Source organism: Sturnus vulgaris, unplaced genomic scaffold, assembly GCF_052056855.1.
Source record: "Sturnus vulgaris isolate bStuVul1 unplaced genomic scaffold, bStuVul1.hap1 Scaffold_85, whole genome shotgun sequence".
Taxonomy (NCBI): Eukaryota; Metazoa; Chordata; class Aves; order Passeriformes; family Sturnidae; genus Sturnus; species Sturnus vulgaris.
The window spans coordinates 506,346-530,663 of record NW_028276736.1 but is presented as its reverse complement, the minus strand read 5'-3'; the positions used below and the strand labels follow the sequence as shown (position 1 = coordinate 530,663).

At 50.0% G+C, this 24,318-nt stretch overlaps 1 protein-coding gene across 1 annotated transcript in view; it reads left to right on the top strand.

The window, feature by feature from the left end:
• LOC148217349 (uncharacterized) overlaps nt 1–24,318 on the top strand; it is a 38,246-nt gene continuing 13,928 nt past the window's right edge. Inside the window, exon 1 of the mRNA XM_088158699.1 lies at nt 1–1,477. Within this exon, the coding sequence (XP_088014825.1) occupies nt 1–1,477 (1,477 nt within the window). The remainder of the gene's footprint in view (nt 1,478–24,318) is intronic.

Genomic DNA, 24,318 nt, shown 5'->3' with positions numbered 1-24,318 from the left:
ATGTGTGGTAAAAACAATACAAAATACTGGGGGGAACTTGATGTTAATGTTGTAACACCTACCACCCAACCACCGGTTGTGTTGAGTCCTACGATTTTTCAATTTGGACCATATGTAATTAGAAAAACTGGCCAACAACAAATATTGTTTAATCCGGCATGGTCTCTCAAACAAATCAAATTGCTGATGCAAAATAATGTCTCAGAAGTTCAGCCAGCTTGTTCACCCTTTCTGCAGACTTCTTTTGAGGGATGGACAACCTGGTTACGAAAACAGAATCCTTCTAAAAAATGCATGGCAAGAGACATAACCGGTGTTGTGGGAACAGGATTGGGAATTTTGAATAGCATCGATTCAGAAGTACTAATGAATAAATTGGCTACCACAGCTGGAGATGTAACCAAATTACAGCAGCCCCTGCAATCATCCTTAACAGCTTTGGGAACCCAACAGTGGTTGTTATCAAACATATTGCCAAACTGGGAAAAGGTAAATGTGAATGACCACAAATTGATAATCGATGCACTTGGTGCTACACAAAATAACATCTCTCTGGCTCTCAGCTGTATCCAGGCCCAGTTGTGGATGCAGTTGGTTGCTGCTTCAATTATAAGAGAAGGTGAGGAAGGCACTTTTCCCACTGAAATTCAAAAAATAGTCTGGGACAGTGGCACCGATTTTGAAAGAGAATTCCAGTCCTGGTGGAACTTAGTGAATTTTACCTATGACCCCAGCACAAACACAGCCACAGCCTTTGTACTGACCATACACAATGCTTCTGTGCATTCAATATTCCCCATCATTGCATTAGGGTTGAACCATGATGGAGCTATTCTCTATCCTTTCGAGCACAGGGAATGGGCCTGTCAAATTGGTGAGAAATGGCAAACGGTCAGTTTGGAAACTTGCATTGTCCTGGAACAAGAAGGGTTTATCTGTGAAAGTAATGCAATCAGATGTCAAGATATCTGCTTGGATGCAGAACAGAATGTTTGTAATTTTGAAATTCATCCAAACGAGATTCCTGAAACTGTACTGGTGTGTATAGGCAATGGATGTGCATGCTTTAGAACTGCTTGTGACAGTGTTTTTATAGAAAATTTGGTAGTGGATACTAAAAATCATTCTAATCTTTGTGTTTCTAACTTTACCAGGATTGCAGGCTGTGATTTCTCCTATGTAGCCCCAGTTACTTTTTACCATGTTTTGCAGTCAAATCACACACTGATCCACCATCTATTGCCCACTCCAATTGGAATGATCCTCTCTCAGGTGAAGCAATTGTTGCTCCACCAAGATCTGATCGAAATTTTGGAGAGGATCAAGAAAAACGGACAAAAAACTCTAATAGCTGTTCATCACAATGTGGAAAAAATACATCGTGTTTTGGAAAGGGTAAAGACAGATGCTGAACACAGGTGCTGGGATACTCTATTTGGGTGGTCACCTACTGCTACAGGTGTCCTGAACAAATTGTGTCATCCCACCATTGTTCTCTTGATTTTGGTTTTAATTGGTTTTGTTTTATCAGCAATCCTATACATTATGAGTTCGAGAATGATGAAACAGTTAGCACAATTGTCATCTGTGATAGATGTATCCAGATCGGTTACTGTTGACATCCTTAGGGTTATTGAAAAAAAGATTCTAAATAGGATAAAATATGATTTTTAAGTAAAATTGATTATCTTTTAATTGTAATTAAAATTGTTTAATCAAAAATTTACTTTTTTGTAATGAAAGATTGATTTATTTCTAATAAAAAATTGAAAAATTAAAGAATTGAACAAGTTGTTTAAAACTGTTAGCAATCAAAAATTGAATATAATTGATTTGCTTTGTTTTCCTCTTTTTCTCCTTTTCTTTCTCCTTTCCTTCTTTTTTTTTCCCCTATTTTTGTGTCTCTGTTTTCTGGGATATGCTACCAACTTGAACAAGTCCTGAAGACGCCACAACTGAAGACTTCACCACAACTCTACAAAGTAGAGCTCTTGATGATGATCGTGAGTCACGGGGTGGTGTAAGGGTCGGTCCCAAGTTCCCCTCGATTTTGCCTCCCAACGATCACAAGGAGACCTTGAGGACCCCCACCCAGGCTGACTCTGGACAATGGTTTCCTGGCCTGGCCAAGGTGGATGCTTGTGACTGTGTGCTGGTGTATTGTGTTCACTGGACTGTGCTGTTGTGGCACCAACCAGAGATTGTGTTGTACCAACTGGAGACTGCATGTACTGCCCAACTGCACCTATCTCCTGCAGCACCACACAATGGCCCATAAATCTTCCCACCTCTTGGCCAGAAGCCACTCGCTTTGGAGAAGGACTATAAAAGAGCGACTCTCTGGAGAAGACCCTTGAGATCTCCCCATGGATGAAGACTCATCTATTGGCTGGCCTGTGAGCATGTCCCTTTCGTCTGTTGGTAGCTATTTTCCCATCCCCTTCTTTTTCTTTTTCTCTCTCTCTACTTTGTTTCCTATATCTCTCCCCTCTATCACAACTGAGTTGTTGGCATTTAATAAAAATGCATTGCTGTTGTTGAATAAACTGATTTTGTCCCCTGCATTTTGCCTGTTTGCACATTTGAGATCAAACGAACCATCACGACCCCTGCTCTGTATTAATAGTGGATCGTGACACCAGCCAGACCTGTTACATGGTCCCTTGGTTCCATGGTGGCCTCACAGTGTCACCATGATCTCCTTGATTCCATGAGTCCCTCTAGTGTCACAATATTCTCCTTGCTTCACATTGGCCCTGTGCTTCCATAATTTCTTGCAGTGTCACCATGGTCCCTGGGCTCTATGTGGCCCTACTGTGTCACAATGGTTCCTTGGTTCTACAGGCCCCACAGCTTCATCCTCTACCCTTGGTTCCATAGGGGTCCTGATTTTCACACTGGTCGCCCTGATTCCATGAGGCACCAGAGTGTCACAATGGTCTCTTTGGTTCCATGAGGTTCCATGATGTCACCATGGTGTCCTTGGGCCCGCATTGTCACAACTGACCCATGGTTCCATGAGGTTCTGCAGTGTCACCATGGTCGCTGTCAGAGGCTGGATGACATCAATGTCCCAGACACCTGGAGATGAGCTGTCAATCAGTCACACAGTGGGGTGGTGCTGACCCAGGCTCTGATTGCCCCAGCAATCACAAGTCCCACCTGGGGGAGGCCCACGAAGGCCCAGGGGCTTAAAACACGGAGCAGGTGCTCAGCCCATGGTCCATACCCTGCCTGCTCCTGGGGTCTGTGTCTCACCCACACTGGAACCCCAGGGGCTGGGAGCCATGTGTGTGTCTGTCTATAGAGCTTCTGTCTTTCTGTCTCTCTCTTTTCTTCTAATGCTCTTTATATAGAAGACTTTTGGGTACCTCAACATCTTAAGTGTTTAAATGTTTCTAAGGTAAAATTGGAAAAGTTAATGAAGTTACTGCTATGATAAGTGTTTTATGTTGACTAGATGTTGTATTAAATCCTTTTCCAAAGTTCCTTGATTTTCTATATTTTGCCAGCAAAATTTTTATGTCATTTTGACCTCTTGAGAATATCTGGCTGGGGTTCCTCCTTTGTACCAAACTCAAGTAAAGGAACCTTTGGTCACCCCCAGCATTTCAGTGTTCTGGGGTGTTACAGCCCTGCAGGCTCAGCATGGCCTCTTGTTTCCATCAGGCCCTGCTGTGTCACACTGGCCCTTGGTTCCATGAGCATCTGGAGTGTCACACAGCTTGATGACATTTGTCCTTGCTGCCCCTGCCATCCCACTGCCCCAGGAGCAGCCCCGAGCCACCTGTGAGGGACAGGCCCTGCTGGCCCAGGCCTGGGCTCAGGCCTTGGCCTTTCTGCTTCCTCCAACCAGCCCAGGCCTTGCTCAGCATTGCAGTTCCCTGCTCACAGCCTCGGGCTCCTGCAATCCTGGCCTCAAGGATCTGCTCTCACCACTCCCTGGGGAGCCTTTGGCACTCCCTGCCCTCAGTGGGGCCAGTGATGCTCCAAGGGACTTGGAGTTTTGCTTCTGACTCCTGGAGCAGCTTCTTCAACCTTCTCTCAGTGCCTAAGAGTCTTGGACTCAGCCTCAAATCCACCATGGGACTGATCAAAATACAGAAAGCCCTCAGGAGCTCCTTGTCTTCCTTCAATTGTCTTCAAGTCTCCAGGGCTTGTGCAGCTGTTTGGAGTCAGTTTAGAGTTCTGTTAATGAGGAAGATTTCAAAGTGCACCTCATGATTTTTTGGTTTTAATCAATGGAATTTTTTTTACTTTTCAGCTCAGAGAAGAGGTAATTGAATCATTCTCCAAGTTGTCTTGATGCTGAATGTCTCCTTAGGAGGTCTGGGCCCACAGAAGAATGAGCCCCTTGCAGGCTGACCCTGTTTGGACAACCTGCTCCCCAAGCCCAGCCTCACCATGTCTGACATTGCCCACCTGGGACTGACATCCCTGTGCCCTGCAGCAGAACCTTGTCCCCTGAGCTCTGCAGCTGGGTGTCCCAGCCCATTGCACCATGTCCCATCTGCTCTCCTCAGGGCTCTGCCTGCACACAGGCCCAGGAGAAATTTTCCTGCTTATAAGGATAGAATGGAAAAGCCTGAGCAGGTTTTCTGAACAAAAAACCCCACTGAGGAACCACATGCTCAGTACAGGCTGCCTGGAATTATATCACCTTTCTACAAGGGACAGAGTAACCAGAAATGATCTCTGTAAGCAGAATTCTCTGAGTCTTTCAGCTGAATTCTCTGTCCCTGTTCTTTCCCTGGTCTCTGTTGTGGATGGAAGCTGCTGGTGCCATTCTCACCTTTAACCCCTCTTTTCAATACAGACAGATGTTCCCAGGTTTGTGAGGCAGGTGTTGCTCAGTGTTTATTCAAAGCTTTTGTATCCTCATGGAGCCAAGGAGACCCTTGTGACACAGCGGGGGCTGATGGAACCAAGGAGACAATTGTGACAGTTGAGAGCCTCACAGAAACAAGGCTCCATTGTGACACTGAAGGCAATTACGGAATCCACATCACTGTGACACAGCCGGGCCACATGGAACCAATGGTCCCTTATGACAATGCAGATCCAAGGAGACCATGGTGACACTGTGGGACCTCATGGATCCAAGGGGCCACTGTGACACTGAAGAACTTCATGGAAGCCAGGGTGCAGTGTGACACAGCGGTGCCTGATTGGAACAAAGGAACCACTGTTGACAGCCCAGAAACTCCTGGAACCAAGGGGCTGTGGTGACACAGCAGGGCCACATGGAACCAAGGAGACCTGTGACATTTAGGAACCTTATGGAACTGAGGGTCCACTATGACACAGAAGAAAGAAGGAGACCTTTGTGACACTATGGAAGCTCATGGAACCAAGCAGATATTGTGACATTCCAAATCCATGTTGAACCAGGGACACCACTGTGACACTCCAGAACCTCATGGCACTGAGGGCTTATTGTGACACATCAGGGTCCCATGGAACCAATTGTCCATTGTGACAATGTGGATCCCAGGAGACCATGGTGAGGCTATAGAACCTCATGGAACAAAGAGTCCAGTGTGACACAGCAGAACCTCTTGGAATCAAGAAAACCATGTTAGGCTATGGAACCTCATGGATCCAAGGGGCCATGGTGACACTGTGGGGCCTCACTGGAATAAAGGACATGGTTGATAGGACAGCAGCTCATGGAAATGTTGGGACATTGTGACACTGCAGAGCCTCAAGGAACCAAGGACACCACTGTGACACTGAGGAACGTTATGGAACCAAGCAGCCATTTTCACACTGTGGACCCAAGGAGAGCATTGACGATACAAAACCTCATGGAACTGAGGGGTCATTGTTCTACAGCGAGGCCTCGTGGAACCAAGGGGCCATGGTGACACTGTGGGGCCCCATGGAACCAAATATTCATTGTGACACTGCAGGGCTGCTTGTAACCAATTGTCCATCGTGATACTGCAGATCCAAGAGATCATGGTGACACTATGGCAGTTCATGGAACCAAGGGGCTGTTGTGACACACCAAGGCCTTGTGGAACCAAGGAGAGCATTGTGGCAGTGCAGAACCATGGAGGCCATTTTGACAGTACAGACCCAAATGGAACCAAGGGGCCATTGTTAAACTGTGCAAGGGGCATTATGGAGTCAGGAACACCACTGATACTGAAACCCACAGGATAGAAACTTTTAAACACAATTTTGAATATCTGAAAGCAGGTATTCTTTGTTACAGCATAGTGGTCACTTGGGTGATCCTTCCTCCATCCGAGTGCACTGAGCATCAAATGAACAGAATTTTTATCACACACTGATTACATATTCATTAGCTATCCCCACTTCTTTTGACTTGATTTGCTATAATTGTACCCCTTAACATACCTTATATGGTCCTTTGGGCTCTGTCTTAAACATCCAGTGTCCTTTTTAGGTGGCTGTTCCTCCACCCCCGCTTTTGGGTAAGGGCAATATTATTGTTTTGTGTAACTTCTGCTTTATCAGCCTTGCAGAGCTGAGCTGCCATCCTACTTGCGTTTGTGTGACTTCTCTTTGCCTCATCTACATCCTTGATCTGTTTCTATAAGGCTGTTCAGTTCTGTTCTACTGTCCTTGACAAGAAGAAATGTTGTTCTGTTCTCCTGTCCTTGTCACAGTGCTTGCCACAGATGAGGCGTGTCTGCAACCCCCTCCAACCCATGGTCTTGGGGTGGGCAAGTGTTCCTGAGGGAAAAGGGATGGGACAGCTGGGCTGGACTGACCCAAGGGATTTTCCATTCCATGTCACACCATGATCAGAAATAAACTGGGAGAAGCGAGGAGCAAGGGGTGTAGGGGACTGATTTCTTTTTAAAGATATTTTTCTTCCAGAACAGCACCAACACATCCAGAATCTTTTCCTGCCACAAGATGGTTAAACATTTTCTGTTGATAGGAGATTTCCTGTGGATTTCTGTTTCTTCTCTTTGTGGACTTTGCTTTTTGTGGTTGGTTTGTTTGTGGGGTTTTTGTGTTATTGTGGGTGGGTTTTGCTTTAGATTTTTTTGTTGGGTTTGGTTTTTCCCCTTTTGAACTGCCTTTCTTCTGATGCCTAAATCTTTTCTGCCTTTTCTTGTTGCTTGCTTGGCACCTAATGGCAAGACAAATTTATCCAACTCAGTCATCTTGCCCAATTGCATTTTGCAGTCAACATTAACTAGATGAGCTTGGTTTCAGACTCCCTGCAAATTGGCAGCATCCACAAAAGAAATGGAAAATATATTTCATACTATTGTAGAGATAATAGAAATGTTCTACACTGGTGGTCAAGGGCTGGTCACTGAGGGATGTCACCAGGGAGTGGCTGCCCAGAGGACTCTGTGCCATGGATGACATTTGACCCTCATTGTTCAGCCAAATTCCCACCCACCCCATGTTCCTCTCCTGCAGCCCAGCTCTCTCCAATCTGGCTCTGAGGAGAGCACAGCAGACCATGTCCCAGGCCTGGCTAAAGTCTGGGCACACAACATCCCCTTCTTTTCCCTCCCACGGGGGTTCTGCAATCCCTGCCTTGTGCTGCCAGTGCCTGGAATGGCTGCAGGAGGATTTGCCACCTGCCCTTCCCTGCTGAGCCTGACCAGTCTGTGACTGTCCCAGTGCCCCTCCCTGCCCTGTTTGCAGACTGGTTCCATGTCTGCCCTTCCCAAGTGCCCAGGACCCTCTGGGATGGCTCTGCCCTTTCCAAGGGGTTTGAGAGAGGTCTCACAGTGACACTGCCCAGCCTTCTCAACATCCCTGACACCAAGGGCCTTTTCTACATCCCTCAGTTCCAGGGACAGCCCTGTCCAGGTCCTCGGGATGGTACAGAAGAGAGGCAGCTCTGATTTCTCCCCAGAGATCTCACTGCAAAGTCTCTCTGTGCAGTCCATGGCTGTCCTGAGCATTTTTTCCTGGACCCTCCCTGCCTGGGATGTTTCTTTCTATGCAGTTCTAACCACAGCCCAGTAATGAATTCAGGTGGTTTCCCAGAGTGTAGTGGCCTCAAGGCACTGTTTGTGCCAGCAGAAATGTGCCACCCCCGAGTGGTGATGATGGTGTTTGTGCTCACTCGGGTTCATCTCCCCACACACACAAACGATGCACTGCTGAAATCTCCTCATACAGAGCAAACGTGCCCTGCTGGCCTGGTCACTCGGTGTCCCTCCATGCAGGGACAAACAACCTCCTGCAGCTGGGGGAGAGGCCAGTGCTGGGTGTGGTGATTGCAGAGGCTGGTGTGGGACAATTGCCCTGGGGCACCTTCCCAGGCTGTCCCCGTGTAATGAATGATTCTCTATTTTTCCAATTTATCAAGCAATGGGATTAAATGTACCAGCAAATTTGTAATAGTAAAAATTATAAATGGATACAATTAAAGTATTCGAGATGAATACAATCAAAATATTGGAGATGAATACAATCAAAGTATTGAATACATATATTTCAGGATAAGTAAAATTTGAGAATAAGTAATTTAGTATAATGGAGGTTTGTATAAAGCATAAGCAAAACCGACCAGGGGTACAGGGAGGGGCTCACCCTTCCTCTTGTACCAAAGCATCCAGGCTAACAATCCCACTTATATGTGATATGCTACAGAAGTTTTTAAAAAACTCCTCCCAGTTTCTATTCCTTAAATCTCCGTCACTATGTGTACAGCACACGCTCTACTAATGGGTTAGGGGGGGTCTCTCATCCTTTTGAGGGTCTTATTTCCGATGAAGGCTCATCGTCTTCATCAGTGACCGAGGTGGGACCTGCAGGTAGCACAGGTGCACTATGTGACTGAGCAGATGTTTTCCATAGCAAGACTTAATTAAAGTCCCATGCCTGGAATTGTCCCATTTTAGCCCATTTCAAGGTTGAGACTCTATTTCTAGATGCTGCTTGTCAGACCTACATCCTTTTACTATTCCCTTCCAACCTCCTTCTTCGACTCCCTTCCAATATCCTTCTCTGACTCCCAACATCTGGAAGATGTCCTTTGTCCTGTCTCACCCATCTCCCCCCTTACTCTGTAACAATTGTCTTCTATTGATCTAAATACAATTTTGCTAATATAGTTACAATTTAATTAGCATGAATCATATTCATCACAGTGACACTGCAGAACTGTTTCTGAGAGTATGAAAGCTCATGGAACCAGAAGTCCATTGTGACCAAGGGGCCATTGTGACACTGTGGATCCAAGGAGACCATTGTGACACTGAGGAACCTCATGGAACCAAGGGCCCATTGTTACACTGTGGGGACTCATGAAACCAAAGGTCCACTGTAGCATTGCAGGGCCTTGTGGAACAATGGAGACTATTATGAAAAGGAATCACAGAATGAACAGGGTTGGAAAAGTCCTTTGAGATCATCAAGTCCAGCCTATGATCTAACATCAACTCATCAACTAAACTGACGCGGCAGCCTTGACCACCCGAACCCTGACAAGCCAGCTAGCTCTGCTGACTGCCGGCGTCACGAGTGGGCTACCTCCCAGGTTCCCAGAACCAGGAGTGGAGCTAGGGCTCCAAGCTGCCTTTGGCCACTTCACACATGTGGGGAGAAGCAAAGGAACGAGAGGGAGACCTTTCAAGGTTCCAGGGTAGGATTTATTGGGAAGGTGAGAGGAGAACTGGACACGAGGGAAGGGAATCCAAAAAGGCGAGGAACACAGGTGTGCAGCAACTTAAATAGGGGACCTCCCACAGGGGAGGGTACCATACAGCAACCAATCACAACAGTTTAGGGGTGTAACATAAGGCGGGACTAATTATACATGCAACCAATAGGGGGAAACATAGGCTGGGACTTATACATGGCATCAAATCATATACTTAAGATGGAATAACAAACACGGAAGGTGCTAGAACAATAGGAAGGGCCAAGAGGGATTGACAAGGGCTTGGGAGTGGATTAGAAAAACTGGCAGGGAAAGCGCTAGAAGAATGGGCGGGGCTTAGGGTGATGGACAGGGGTACTGGTGGGAAAGGGCAAAACCATTGTACATTGAACCAGGGGTAACAACCAAGGGAAAAACCATTACGAACAAGGGATATAACAACTTATACAACATATAAATTAAAAGCTGAACCGCAACACTAAACAGTGGCTCTGAGTGCCACATCTAGTCTTTTTTTAAATGTCGCCAGAGACAGTGACTCCAGCACCTCCCTGAGCAGAAGATTTCAGTGCCAAATCACTCTTTCTGTGAAGAATTTTTTCATGACATCAAACCTAATCTATCCTTGGCTCATCTTCAGACTGTGTCCTCTTGTTCTATGAGTGGTTGCCTGGGAGAAGAGACTGACCCCCACCTGACTACAGCCTCTGTTCAGGTGGTTGTAGAGAGTCTCACTGGAGACCATTGTAGCCATTGGGGCCACTGTAGCATGGCAGGACCTCATGGAATCAAGGGGACCACAGTGACTCTGGGGCTCCATGGGACAAAGGGGCCATTCTGAAATCGTGGAACCAAGGAGACCATGGTGGCACTGCAGAGTCTCATGGAACCATGGAGACCATGATGACACTTTGAGGCCACGTGGAACCAAAACACCATTGTGGCACTGCAGGGCCTCATGGAACCAAGGACACAAGAGTGACCCTGTGAGCTCCAAGGGACCGAGGGGGCATTCTGACACTGCAGAACCAAGGAGACCATTGTGACACAGCAAGACCTCATGAAATCATGGAGGCCTCCAATTTTTACAATTTGAGGCTTTGTGAAACAGAAAGACCATTGTGGTCTGAAATGTCAGGGCCTTATGAAACCAAGGAATCCATAGTGACACTGTCAGGCTCCATGGAACCAGGGAGCCATAGTGACACTGTGGGATCTCATGGAGTCATGGAGACTGTTGTGACACTTTGCAGCCCCATGGATCCAAAGGTCCATTGTGACACTGTGGGACCTCATGGAATCCTGGAGGCCATGATGGCACTTTGAGGCCTTGTTGAATCAAGGGGCTCTGCAGGATCTTGTAGAACCAAGGAGACCCTTCTGCTACTGTGAGTCCCCATGGAACCAAGGGACCATTGGGATACTGCAGTGTGGGAAATGCAGGCATGGAGAGCTCTCAGGGCCTTGGGCATACAGGCTCAGAGATAGAGATGGATACAGGGTTTGATCTAAGACCTTGGAGAAAGCTTGGAGAATTAGAGCATTTGAGTGAAACAGACATGAAACAAGAATATAAGTTTGTAGTTTAAGTGGAAATATGTTTTCAGCAAACAGAAATATCTATTACGTAAGCAAAGCAGTCTATTAAGTAAGATAGTAAAAGATTTTAAAATTTAGGAATAAAAACTGTTATTTATAATTTAGTTAGAAACTTAAGATGTGTCAATGTAAGTGTGTGAAGTGTTATATGATTGGCTGAAAAATGACGCAATGCAGCAAAGACATGGGAAGCAAAGCAATTAATGATTGGTATAAAAAGACACTTGCAAATTTCATAGAAGTATTTAATTGGCTAAAGAACTAACATAAGGCATTGTAACTAAGAATGCAGCAGGTTCTGGTATTATGGCATTGGATGTAACACTTTTAGTGTCACAGCCTTCTATGAGACGGATGCAATAAAGCAATAAACCCTCTTTTACAATGTCTCTAAGATTCCCCATCCCTCATAATATTAATCTCCCATTAGGGATTTTTTGGACATCAGGATTACCCATTAAAATTAAAGGGGATATAGGGACACCAGGTCTTTCCATTAAAGTCAATGTGGATTTTGTGGAAATTTGGTTCTAAAGTGGGGAAATTTGGGGGAAATGGGCTGAATTCCAGGAATTTCCACTCCAGTATCACGGTGCTGATGCTCTGGAAGTCCTGGATGAATTCCTGGAAGCCGGTTCTGAATCCCTGATCCCACACCTGGGGCCTGTGCTGGAGCTGTGCCTCCAAGTAAGCCCAAAAATCTCCATTTTCAGCTCAAAATCTGGGAATTCTGAGCCCAAAATTGGCATTTTTACAACCAAACATTTTGCGACATCAGGTCTATCCATTGAAGCCAATGGGAACTGAGGGACACCAGGTCTAACCTATGGAAGTCTTTTGTGGATTTAGGGACCCCAGGTCTACCCATTGATAGGGCTTGATCAGGAAGGGCTACTGGTTAAACTGGGAGCACTGGGAAGGGCTAAGGGGGAGGAACTGGAATTACTGAGGGGGAACTGGAAGCACTAGAAAGGAGGAAAGGGGCAAACTGGGAGCACTGGGAGAAATGGGAGGGCAAATTAGTCAAACTAGGAGCTATTCCTGGGAGCAGATAAGGGAGGGGGGGGGAGCATTGGGGATACTGGGAGCACTGGGGCATAACTGGGACCACTGGTAAAGATTAGTGTATATAATTAGGGATCAACAGGACACCAGGTGTACCCCATTGAAGTCAATGGGTATTCAGGGACACCAGGTCTACCCAGTCAAAGCAATGAGGATTTAGGGACACTGGTTTTTGGGAATCACATGGGTTTTGGGTTTGGATCCAGGTGTCCAAGGGGTACCCAGGTGTACCCAGGTGATTTTTGGGGTGATCCAGGATATTTTAGGGGTACCCAGGTATACCCAGGTGATTTCTGGGGATATCCAAGTGATATCTGGGGACACCCCAGTGTACCCAGGTGATTTCTGGGGGGATCCAGGAGATTTTTGGGAATACCCAGGTGTACCCAGGTGTACCCAGGTGATGCTTGGGGCACCCAAGTGTCCTGACTGGCCATGAGAGAAGATGATGACCACTATTGCATCCTCCTGGTCAACCTGGACACAGATGACCCTCAGCAGCTGGGAGGCTGTCAAGGGGCACCCCAACATTCAGGGGGCACCCCAAAACTCCAGGTGAGGGGCCCAGGGGTGCGAGGAATCCCCAAGTTACCTCGGGAGAGCATGCAGTGCAGGTACACCCAGGCACTTTGGACTCTGGAGTCAGTGAAAGCGGCGTTCTGCACCAGCTCCAGCTCTGGGGTGGCAAAGGGGGCACCCAAATATCTGAATATCCAGGTGTGTGGAAGTTCAGGTCTACCCATTAAAATCAACAGGGATTTAGGGCACCAGACTTACCCATAGAAGTCAAGAGAGATTTAGGAACACCAGGTCACCCATTCAACCCAACAGAACCCACCAGCTCCCAGTTTAGGTGAGGGAGGGGCTGGAAAATTTTGGGGATCCAACAGAATTGTGGGAATTTTTCCAGGCAATCCTTCACCTTCCTACAGCTTTTCAGAGGGCAGTATCCTCACCTCTCCGTTGCTGGAGCTCCTGGCAGGCACTGGGAGCCTCAGGCGGTGGTGCCAGGCCGAGAAGTTGGAGAAGTCACGGCCCAGAAAGATCCCACATAGGCCAGCTCAACCTTGGGGTTCTGCCTGGCTGTCAGCACCCACCGGTGTTCTCAAGTGTGGACTGAGAAGGCACCAGTATAAACCAGTAAGCACTGAGAGCCACCCCCAAGCTCCTGAGGCTCATGGCAGCAGCTCCCAGTATAAACCAGTAAGGCCTCATGCACCCAAACCCATTCCCAGTGTAGTCTAGGGGCTCCTAATGTGGTCCTGGGGCTCCCAGGTTTATACTGGGAGGGCAGCAGTATAAACCAGTAAGCACTGGGAGCCACCCCTGAGCCCCTGAGTCCATGGCAGCAGCTACCAGTATAAACCAGTAAGGCCAGCACAACCTGAAGTCACTCCCAGTAGGTCCCAAGCCCCATCCCAGTATAAATCAGTAAGGCCAGCATCCCCGGAAGTTGCTCCCAGTGGAGTGCCAAGCATCCCGAGGCCCCCTCCTGGAATAACCCAGTACACCCCAGTTTAACCCAGTAAAATCCAGAATATCCCTGTATAACCCAGTATAAACCATTACAACCCAGTCACTCCCAGGACCACATCCCAGTATAAATCAGTATAACCCAGTACAACCCAGTGACCCTCAGCACCCCATCCCAATATAAACCAGTATACCCAGTATAACTCAGAGTTGGCCACCAGGTCCTCCCCCCCAGCAGGGGGCACTCACACACCCCTGCTCCCTTTCTCAGTATAACCCAGTACAAACCAGTAACACCCCAGCACCCCATCCCAGCACAAACCAGTACAAACCAGTACAACCCACTCACAGTTGCAGGGTTGGCCACCAGGAGGTGCTTGCACAGTGCCAGGTCCTCCCGGCCAGCAGGGGGCGCTGCAGCTAGACCCAGCACCCAGCCCTGGTGGTGCCACACCCCGTAGGATTTGGGGTTCACCCCCAGGCACTGCCCCATGAACGACAGCTCTGATGGCACCCTGACACCTGTATAAACGAGTACAGACCAGTAAGGACCAGTATGGAGCAGTATGGACCAGTATAAGTGGCAAAAAACAGTAAAAAACAGTAACCAACTGTGTAATGCAAACCAGTAGTAACCAGTACAAACCAGTATAGACAAGAAAAAAACAGTATGGACCTCTACAAACAAGGAAAATGGGTAAAAATCAGTATAAACCAGTGAAAACCCTTGTCTGTGTCAGGAGCCAATCTGGTTGGGCCCGGTAACAAACCTGCTGCCCAAAGTCAGTAGAAATGCTATGACCAATTTCAGAGACATTAACACCCATCCCTTCACCCACCAAATGATTTGTAAAGACATTAGCAAACATCTTTCCTCTCACATTGATATTTCCTGTGCTGGTGACAGTCTTTTAAGCCCACCCTTCAGCCTGACCTGTGTAAGGGTTGGTCTGAAGTTTCCCTCGATTTTGCCTCTCAACCGTTGCAAGGAGACCTCGAGGACCCCCACCCAGGCTGACTCTGGACAATGGTTTCCTGGCCTGGCCACGATGGATGCTTGTCAGGTGACTGTGTGCTGGTGTATTGTGTTCACTGGACTGTGCTGTCATGGCACCAACCAGAGATTGTGTTGTACCAACTGGAGACTGCATGTACTGCCCAATGGCACTTGTCTCCCGCAGCACCACACAATGGTCCATAAATCTTCCCACCTCTTGGCCAGAGGCCACTTGCTTGGGAGAAGGACTATAAAAGAGCAACCCTCTGGAGCAGACCCTTGAGATCTCCCCACGGATGAAGACTCGTCCATTGGCTGGTCCATGGGGACATCCATCTCATCTGTTGGTAGCTATTTTCCCATCCCCTTCTTTTTCTCTCTCTATACTTTGTTTCCTGTATCTCTCCTCTCTATCGCAACTGAGTTGTTGGCATTTAATAAAAATGCATTGCTGTTGTTGAATAAACTGATTTTGTCCCTTGCTATTTGCCTGTTTGCACCTCTGAGATCAAACGAACCATCACGCCCCCCACTCTGTATTAATAGCGGATTGTGACAACCTCTCTGCTGTTGTAGTTCCATGCACAGAGGTTGTTGTCTCTCAGCCCTGCCATGGGCAGGCCGGTGTTCAGCCATCTCCAGGACAGCAGGGCCCCACCCCACGTCACTGTGCCCTGGGAAGACAAAAACCATCACTCCAAATGTCCCCTCCTCCTTCTTCCCAGGCATTTGGCCCTGCCAGTGGGGTTTGCTGCTGGGTGCCACAGGAAAAAGGAGACCCCTGTGACACTGTGGGTCCCCATGGAACCAAACATCCATTGTGACATTACAGAACCTCACAGAATCAAGAGTCCATGGTGACACAGCAAGGCTTTGTGGAACCAAGGACTCCAAAGATCTCTAAGATTCCTTGAATATCTCTGCCCTGGGGAAGAGAAACCTCCTTGGTGGAACCTTGGGCTGGCACACACTAAAGGAAGGTGTCTATTTTCAATGGGGAAATTAAAGAGCTTTAGATTATTAAAAAAAAATATTACAAAAGAAAAATATCCTCTTTGGCTGTGTACAGTTAGCTCTCCAAGCAAAGCAGGTCCCAGGTGAGTGAGGACAGCCAGGATGGGGTTGGGCAATGTGCAGCAAGGTTGTTCAAACTAGGTCACACCTCAAGGCACAGCTTCTGTGAGCAGGTCAGACCTCCTGAGGAGAGACCCTGGATCAATATCAATCACAGAATGCTGCAATCACATCTGCTCTAAACAGAAATGTGATAAAATATACCCTCTAAAATATTACTAAATATCTCCTAGAAGCTGTTTGAAGTATTTCTCCATAACTATAGTAGGAAACATTTTTAATTAACTGCTCTAGACCAGAGGGAAATGAAGGCAGAGCCATGGTTTGTCAGGACTTGCTTGATCCCAATGAACTCCCTGGTGTCTTTGGTGCTGAGCCCTTGAACATCAGGGCCTGCGAGGAGATTGTACAAATCTTTCCAGGAGTCCAAGTCAGAAGAAAAACCCCAAAGTGTCTCAAAGAATTAATGGGTCCAACAGAGGCTCCACATGGACTCCTTGGAGGAGAGAATTGGAGGCCATGATTACCCAAAACCCTCTCAAAGACTCAGAGAAGAAAGGAAAAGGAAAGTACCTTAAAAAACTGAAGTACCTTGAAGCATTAATGAGCCCCACTGAGTGTTGTTACTGACAAAGCCTCTCAAGAGACTAATTAAAGCTGATAATTGGAGGCCATGATTGCAGAAAGCTCTCAGAGACTCCAAGGCAAAAGCAAAACCCAAAGTCCTCTGAAAAACCTGCAGTCCCTGGGAGCATGAAGGAGCCCCCCAGGGCCATTCCTGACCGAGGCTCCCCAGGGACTCGTCCCAGCAGATCCCTGAGGCCACTGGGATGTGGGGGGATGCTGAGGGCAGGACAAGGGGTGACAGTGCCCAGCCTTGCTGGGGCTGTGCCAGGAGGCCCCAGTGGCTCAGGACAAGGTGTCTCCTCCCAGCCCTTGGTGGCACAGACCCTGCTCTGCCCCAGGGCACCAAGACTTGGCTTCTCTTTGTCCCCACCTGTCATCTCTGCCTCCAATTTCCTGCTCTAACTGGAACATGGGGACGCTTTCTCAGTTGTGTCCCTCAGTGGGACCCATTAAAACTTTAGGAAATTTTGGTGTTTGATTCTGACTTGGAGTTCTTGAGAGGTTTCTTCAGCTCCCTCTCAGGGACTGATGTTCAGGGCCTCAGCACAAACCTCAAGAGGGTCATTAAAGTCCTTGTGCTGTGTCTGTGCTGATGAGCTGGGCTGGGCTCCTGGCACAGAAGGTGCTCCTGGAAACCAAGAAGAGCTTCAAAAACACATTTCTCTTGATGAGCAGCTCTTCTCCCAGCCCAGCAGGGCTGGGGCACTGCCTGCAGCCACCCTGGGCACAGCACAGAGGCACAGAGAGCTTCAATCAGTCAGGGCTGGGAAGATGCTCAGAAGTGCCTGGGGCAGAATCACTCCCAGCCCTTGACACAGGAAGCCTCTGGCTGCAGGACAATGCAGCTGCAGCTCCTGCAGTGATCTCCTAAAGCTGGAACATCCCAATGCCTGCAGACTCGGTGAGTACATTCTCTGATGATCTCTTGTGTAGAGCAGCCAGGGGTGCCCAGGGCTGTGGTGCAGAGCAGGGTCCTGCAGCCCAGGGCGCTGTGCTGGGGCAGGGACTCTGCTGCCTGCCAGGGACAGCTCTCAGCCAGCCCTGGCAGCTGCTCCCAGCACTGGGGGACAAGGTCTGGGTGGAAGGAGACAGCTGGTAATGCTTGGAAGTGTTGTCCTTGTGTGTTGAGGATGCTGCATTGTTCAGGACTGCTCCCAGCACGACATTTAACTCCAGAACATTTCCAAGTAGATTATATAGGGAGCACAGCAATTCAGGAGCTACATAAAAAGGAAAATTCTGCTTTTTTAGCCTACTGCTCTGGGTTGCCTAGATGGGAAATTGCATATAGATATTTATCTCTAAGTTCAGGTAGGGAGAAATAAGAAATTTATTTCTCAGATCTTAATAAAGCAGTCAGTCACAGAAATCAGCACAAGGTCCCTTACAGGCAGCATTAGTGTGACGTTTCCAGCCTCCTCAGGGTTGCTGTGACGTTGCCATCAGAGTCTGCAGAGGCAGAGCTGGCCATGGGCAGTGTCCTGTGCTGGGAGGGGTCTGCAGGGCAGAGCTGAGCCCCCAGGGCTGAGCTGGGCTCTGGCAGCAATGGCAGGGCCCAGCCCTGGGCACAGGGAAGCAGCTGCTGGCAGGGACAGCTCCAGGCACAGAGCCCTGGGCAGGCAGTGGGGGGAAAATGCCACCAAGGTGGGCTGGGATATTTCAAGTCCTCTCCATACTGAACTATTCCATGATTACTCTTCTTACAGATCCCCATGGCAAGACACATCAAATGTCCAACAGCAGCTCCATCAGCCACTTCCTCCTGCTGCCATTGGCAGACTCGCGGCAGCTGCAGCTCCTGCACTTCTGCCTCTTCCTGGCCATCTCCCTGGCTGCCCTCCTGGTCAACGGCCTCATCATCAGCGCCGTAGCCTGCGGCCACCACCTGCACACCCCCATGTTCTTCTTCCTGCTCAACCTGGCCCTCAGCGACCTGGGCTTCATCTGCACCACTGTCCCCAAAGCCATGCACAATTCCCTCTGGAACACCAGACACATCTCCTACTCAGGATGTGCTGTTCAGCTCTTTTTCTTTCTCTTCTTCCTTGGAGCAGAGTATTTCCTCCTGACCATCATGTGCTACGACCGCTACGTGTCCATCTGCAAACCCCTGCACTACGGGACCCTCCTGGGCAGCAGAGCTTGTGCCCACATGGCAGCAGCTGCCTGGGCCAGTGCCTTTCTCAGTGCTCTGCTGCACACAGCCAATACATTTTCCCTGCCCCTGTGCCATGGCAATGCCCTGGGCCAGTTCTTCTGTGAAATCCCCCAGATCCTCAAACTCTCCTGCTCACACTCTAGCCGCAGGGAACTTGGGCTTCTTGCTGTTACTGCCTGTTTAGGACTCGGTTGTTTTGTGTTCATTGTTTTCTCCTATGTGCAGATCTTCAGGGCTGTGCTGAGGATCCCCTCAGAGCAGGGATGGCACAAAGCCTTTTCCACCTGCCTCCCTCACCTGGCTGTGCTCTCCCTGTTCCTCAGCACTGCAGTGTTTGCGAACCTGAAGCCCCCCTCCATCTCCTCCCCGTCCCTGGATTTGTCCCTGTCAGTTCTGTACTCAGTGGTTCCTCCAGCCCTGAACCCTCTCATCTACAGCCTCAGGAACCAGGAGCTCAAGGCTGCAGTGTGGACACTGATGACTGGATGTTTTCAGGAACATTAAACTGCTGGCCAATTTATGCAATCACTTGTAATCAAAGTCACATTTGATTATTCTTGTTGGTTTGGTTGTTGGTTTGTTCTTTCTTTTTCTTTGTTTTAGTTTTTCAGTATATTCCACAAAGAACTGCCATTGCTTGTGCCATATTTCATTTTAAATTTTTCCACCTTTACTGTGACCCACAGTGTCAATGAGGAGCTGTACCCTCTATGGCATTAAATGAACTAAAGAATCTTACAGCAAAGTTTTATCCAGAGATGCCCTTTTTGTTCCCTTCTCTGGAGCTGCAGCAGCAATGTCAGTGTGCAGAGCTGGGGCAGATCAGTGCTGGCACAGCAGCTGTGCCCAGCAGCAGCAGCACTTGGTGTTGCCAGTGCTGCTCCCGTGCCACTGCCCCACTGCCCTCCTGGCCCTCGTGTTGCTGCAGGGCCTGAGTGCTCTCGGGGCCGGGCACAGCCCTGGGGGTGGCAGTGCCGGGGCTGCAGCAGGGACAGGCCATGGGCACTGCTGGGGCAGCGCTGACACCTCAGGGCAGGGCCTGGGGGCTCCAGGCTCCTTGGCCAGGCTCTCTCCACAACACTTGGGCAGGCCAATGCTGAGGAGAGAAAAGCCCCAGGAGCAGCCCCAGGCTGGCCGTGGGCAGGCTGGGGGCAAACAGCATGGCTGGTGCTCTGCAAGGTGCCTGCAAGGGGGACACCCTGGCAAGGAGCAGCAGAGCAGGGGCTGATCCATCCCCACTGCACTGGACACCCCAGGGCAGCGTCCCAGAGCATCCTCATGCACCTGCCAACAACATCCCCCCTCTGCAGCCCTGGCCTCTCCCCCAGCTCACACAGGAGCTGCATCCTTGCAGGCACACACACGGCAGCACTGGCTCAGGAGCCCCTGTTTGCATTGCACACAGCAGGGTCAGCACCCCCATGGTGCTGCTGTGGGGACATGGAGCTGAGTGAGCACAAATGCCATCAGCCCCTGGGGCCAGCAAGGGCTGGGGACGGCAGGGAAACCACTCAGGTTTGTTGTGGCCTCTGAAGTCAGCCAGAAAGTTTGTTCCCATCAGCTGTGAGTTTCCTGTCCCACTGCAGACGTTGTTGCTCAGAGGCAGGGCTGCCTGGCAGCCATCCCCAAACTGCCCTGAGCATTTCCTTTGCTTCACCTTTGCTTTCTTTACTCTTTCTTTGTGCAGATTTCTTCCTCTTGCCCATCCTATCACCTCCTCTGCAAACAGTCCATCCCTGTTTTCCTTTCCTCTCTGGCCCCACTCCCCATTTCAGTTCCTCAGTTGGCACCATGGGAACATCCCCTGGGAGCAGGATCATCCTACAAGTGCTGCAGGAATTGTCTGCAGGGTCCTGCAGTGCCTCGTGCTGCTCCCTTGCCAGAGGCACCACAGGCCAGGGGACACATCTGGGCTGCTGTGTCTGGGTGTGGGGCTCCCTGTTCTGGGCATTGAGGAGGGGCTGGAGAGGCTCTGCAGGACTGACAGGATGGGCTTTGGGGCCTGTGTGGAGAAGCTGAGGGACATGGGCTGCTGGACCTTGTGAAGAGGAGGCCCAGGGCTCATCCTGCACATGCTCCAAGGGTGGTTTCAGAGAATCTCAGAATCAGCAAGGCTGGAAAAGTTTCTGGAGATCATCAAGTCCAACCTGTGGCCTGACACCACCTTGTCTCCCGGAGCCTCCTTTTTTCCAGGATAAACATCCCCAACACCCTCAGCCACTCCTCACAGGATTTGTGCTCCAGACCCCTCACCAGCCTTGGTGCCCTTCTCTGAACACTCTCCAGATCCTCCATGTCCTTCCTAAATTGGGGGACCTGGAACCGGCCACAACACTCGAGGCTCTGCCCAACCACTACCGAATACAGGGGAAGAATCACTGCCCTGCTCCTGCTGGCCACACCATTCCTGATCCAGGCCAGGAGCCATTGTCCTTCTTGGCCACCTGGGCACACTGCTGGCTCATGTCCAGCCTGCTGTCCATCAGTGCCCCCAGGTCCCTTTCTGCCTGGCTGCTGTCCAGCCACTCTGTCCCCAGCCTGTAGCACTGCAGGGCTTGTTGTAGCCAAATTGCAGGGCCCAGCACTTGGTCTTGTTAAACCTCACCTTGTTGGATTTGGGTCCTGGATCCAGCCTGTCCAGGTGCCTGTGCAGAGCCCTCCAACCCTCCAGAACATCCACTATGCCTGCCAACTTCATTTCACCATGGTTCCTTGAGCTCCTGGATAGTTACAATAGTCTCCATGATTCCATGAGGCCTCCCAGTGTCACAATGTCTCTTTGGTTCCATGGCACCCCAGGGTGTCACAAAGTCCCATGGATCCTTGGGCCCTGCAGTGTCACAATGGATCCTTGGTTCCAGTGTCACAATGGACTCTTGGTCCCAAGGGTCACCATGGTGTCAAACATGTTTCCTTCATTCCAGGAGTCCCTGAGGATCAACACTGGCCCCTTGGTTCCACAAGACCCTGCAGTGTCACAATGGCCTCTGTGGTTCCACCAGGACCCAGACTGTCACAATGGACTCCTTGCTTCCATGTAGCCCCACAGTGTCACAGTGGCCCCTTGGCTCTGTGGTGCCATGTTGTACACAGTGTCACTATGGTCCTCTCAGTCTCACCAGGCCCTGCAGTGTCACAATGGCCCCTTGCTGCCCCAGGGCCCTGCAGTGTCACAATCATCACAGAATCACCCAGGCTGGAAAAGACCTTAGAGAGCATCAAGTCCAACCTGTGACCCAACACCACCTTGTCACACAGACCATGGCACTCAGTGCCACATCCAGTCTATCCTGAAACACTTCCAGGGATGGTGACTCACCCACCTCCCTGGGCAGCCCATTCCAATGCCCAACCACCCTTTTTCCTAATTTCCTAATGTCCAGCCTAAACATCCCCTTGTACAGCTTTAAGGTTGTGTCCTCTTATCCTTTCACTGTTCTCTGGGAATAGACCCTGACATCCACCTGGCTGCACCCTCCTGTCAGGGAGTTTTAGGGAGTGATGGGGTCTTGCCTGAGCCTCCTCTTCTCCAGGGTAAACAACCCCAGCTCCCTCAGCCACTCCTCACAGGACTTGTGTTCCAGACTCCTCACCAGCCTTGTTGTCCGTCTCTGGACACGCTCCAGCCCCTCCATGTCCTTCCTAAATTGGGGGCCCAGAGCTGGACACAGCATTCGAGGTGCTGCCCAACCAGTGCTGAGCACAGGAGAAGAGTCACTGCCCTGCTCCTGCTGGCCACACCATTCCTGATCCATAGGAGTCACAGTTTTTGGATGAGGGAAATGCTGGGGAGGGGGTGAGGACAAAGTGTGATTGATTGTCAGCCATGACGGGTCTTGATTTTCATATCTATACAACTGCATTAGACGGTTTCTGAGGGTCAATATAATTGGGACATTGTTTATATCCATCTAGAAACAGGAAAAGAAATCTTTACAGGACAAACTGTTCTCTCTGCACTGTTTTCAATATAGTATAGTCACTTGGAATACACTTCTGAAATCTGTCTAATTAACCACAGAAGAATTGATAACGTAAATGATTCCCAGGGACTTTTCTTGTTTGGGTGTTTTGAACAAAAGTTTGTGAGTCTTTGTCACTGAATTCCTGAGCTGAAAAGCTCAAGAAAGAAGAGGCCTCTGGAGCAGTAAAATTCATCAGCAACCTCCAAGTATCTGAGGATCCATCCTCATCAGAGCAGGAATGAACAGAAATGGGCACAGCTTTCTGGCTGCCCCAGCTCTGGGATGGGCCCTGGGCCTGGAGCAGGAGCAGCTCTGGAGGGCCCCAAGGCCAGGGCTGTTGTGCTGGCCTGGGCAGATGGGATGGCAGGAGGGGCTGCAGAGCTCTCAGGAGCTCAGGGAGAGGGGAGCAGGGCACCCAGGGAGCCTCCTTTTGCCTTGGCCAAGCACCTTCCCCCATGGCTGGGGCTGAGTCCTCTCTGAGCTGCAGCTGCTGCTGTGCCCTTGGCAGGGGCTGAGGCCGTGGGGCCACTGCCCAGAGCCCCCTGGCCTGAGCAGAGCTGTGGGGCCAGAGCCGGCTGGGCTGTGCTGGGGAGAGGCCCTTGGTGCTGCACAGAGCTCAGGGCAGCTGGCACAGCTTGCAGGGAGCTGGGCTGGCCTGAGAGAGCCTGCCAGAGAAAGCAGCAGTGTCCATCTCAGCCTGGCTGAGCGTGCAGGGGCACAACTCAGCCCAGGCCTTGTGGGGCAGGGCCAGCGCCTGGGCAAGGCATTGCAAACAGGCAAGTGGCCCAGAGAGGAGGCTGCTCTGTGCCCTTGGTGGCACGCACAAAGCAGGGAGGGGGTCCAGGACATTTGTCACTGCCAGCCTCTGTCCCCAGCCCTTGCCAGCCCTGGCTGCTGAGCCCAGGTTTGCCCTGGGCTGAGTTTGGCTGTGGCCCAGCTCTATCCTCCTGCGGGGCTCAGGGCCTGTTCCCGGCCATGGCCAGCCCTGCCCGGCCTCTGTGCTGGCCCAGAGCCCGGCAGAGCCCGGGGCAGGGCTGTCAGTGCAGGCCCACAGGTGCCACGGGCTGTGCAGGAGCTGGCAGAGGCTGCCCAGCAGGGAGGCCATGGGGCACAGAGCCCCAGGGCTGTTGTGGGCACCACGGCAGAGGGGCCGTTCCCACCTGCAATGCTCCTGTCCTGGGCTGGGCCTGCACAGGGGCTGGGCCACCATGGATGGGGCTGCAAGATTTGAACCAAGGCCAGGGTGGCAAAACCCCCTGGCTGAATCTTATGGAGGAGCCTGTTTTGAGTGGGTCCACAGCTCAGGAATCCAACATGGAGTTTTAGTCATCAGTAATAGGTTGATAATTAACTTGTGTTTCCTTGAGATTCCATTGTACCACAATGGTCTCCTTGGTTCCATGAGGTTGCAATGGGAAACAGTGGACACTTGAATCCATGCATTTCTATTCCATCAGAGTGGTCTCTTGCATTCCATGAGGCCCTGCAGTGTCACTAGGGACCCTTTGTTCCACATGTTTCCATTGTGTCGCAATGGTCTCCAGAGCTCTAACTTGTTCATTTGTGCAACATGAAACAGTGGACATTTGCTTCCAAGTGTTTCCACGGTGTCACAGTGGTTTCCATGAGGTCCCTCTTTGCAACAATTCAGACTTGGTTCCATGAGATTCTATTGGGTCACAATGTTCTCCTGGCATCCATGAGTCCCCGCTGTGTTTACAATTGACACTTGGCTCCCCAAGATTCCAAG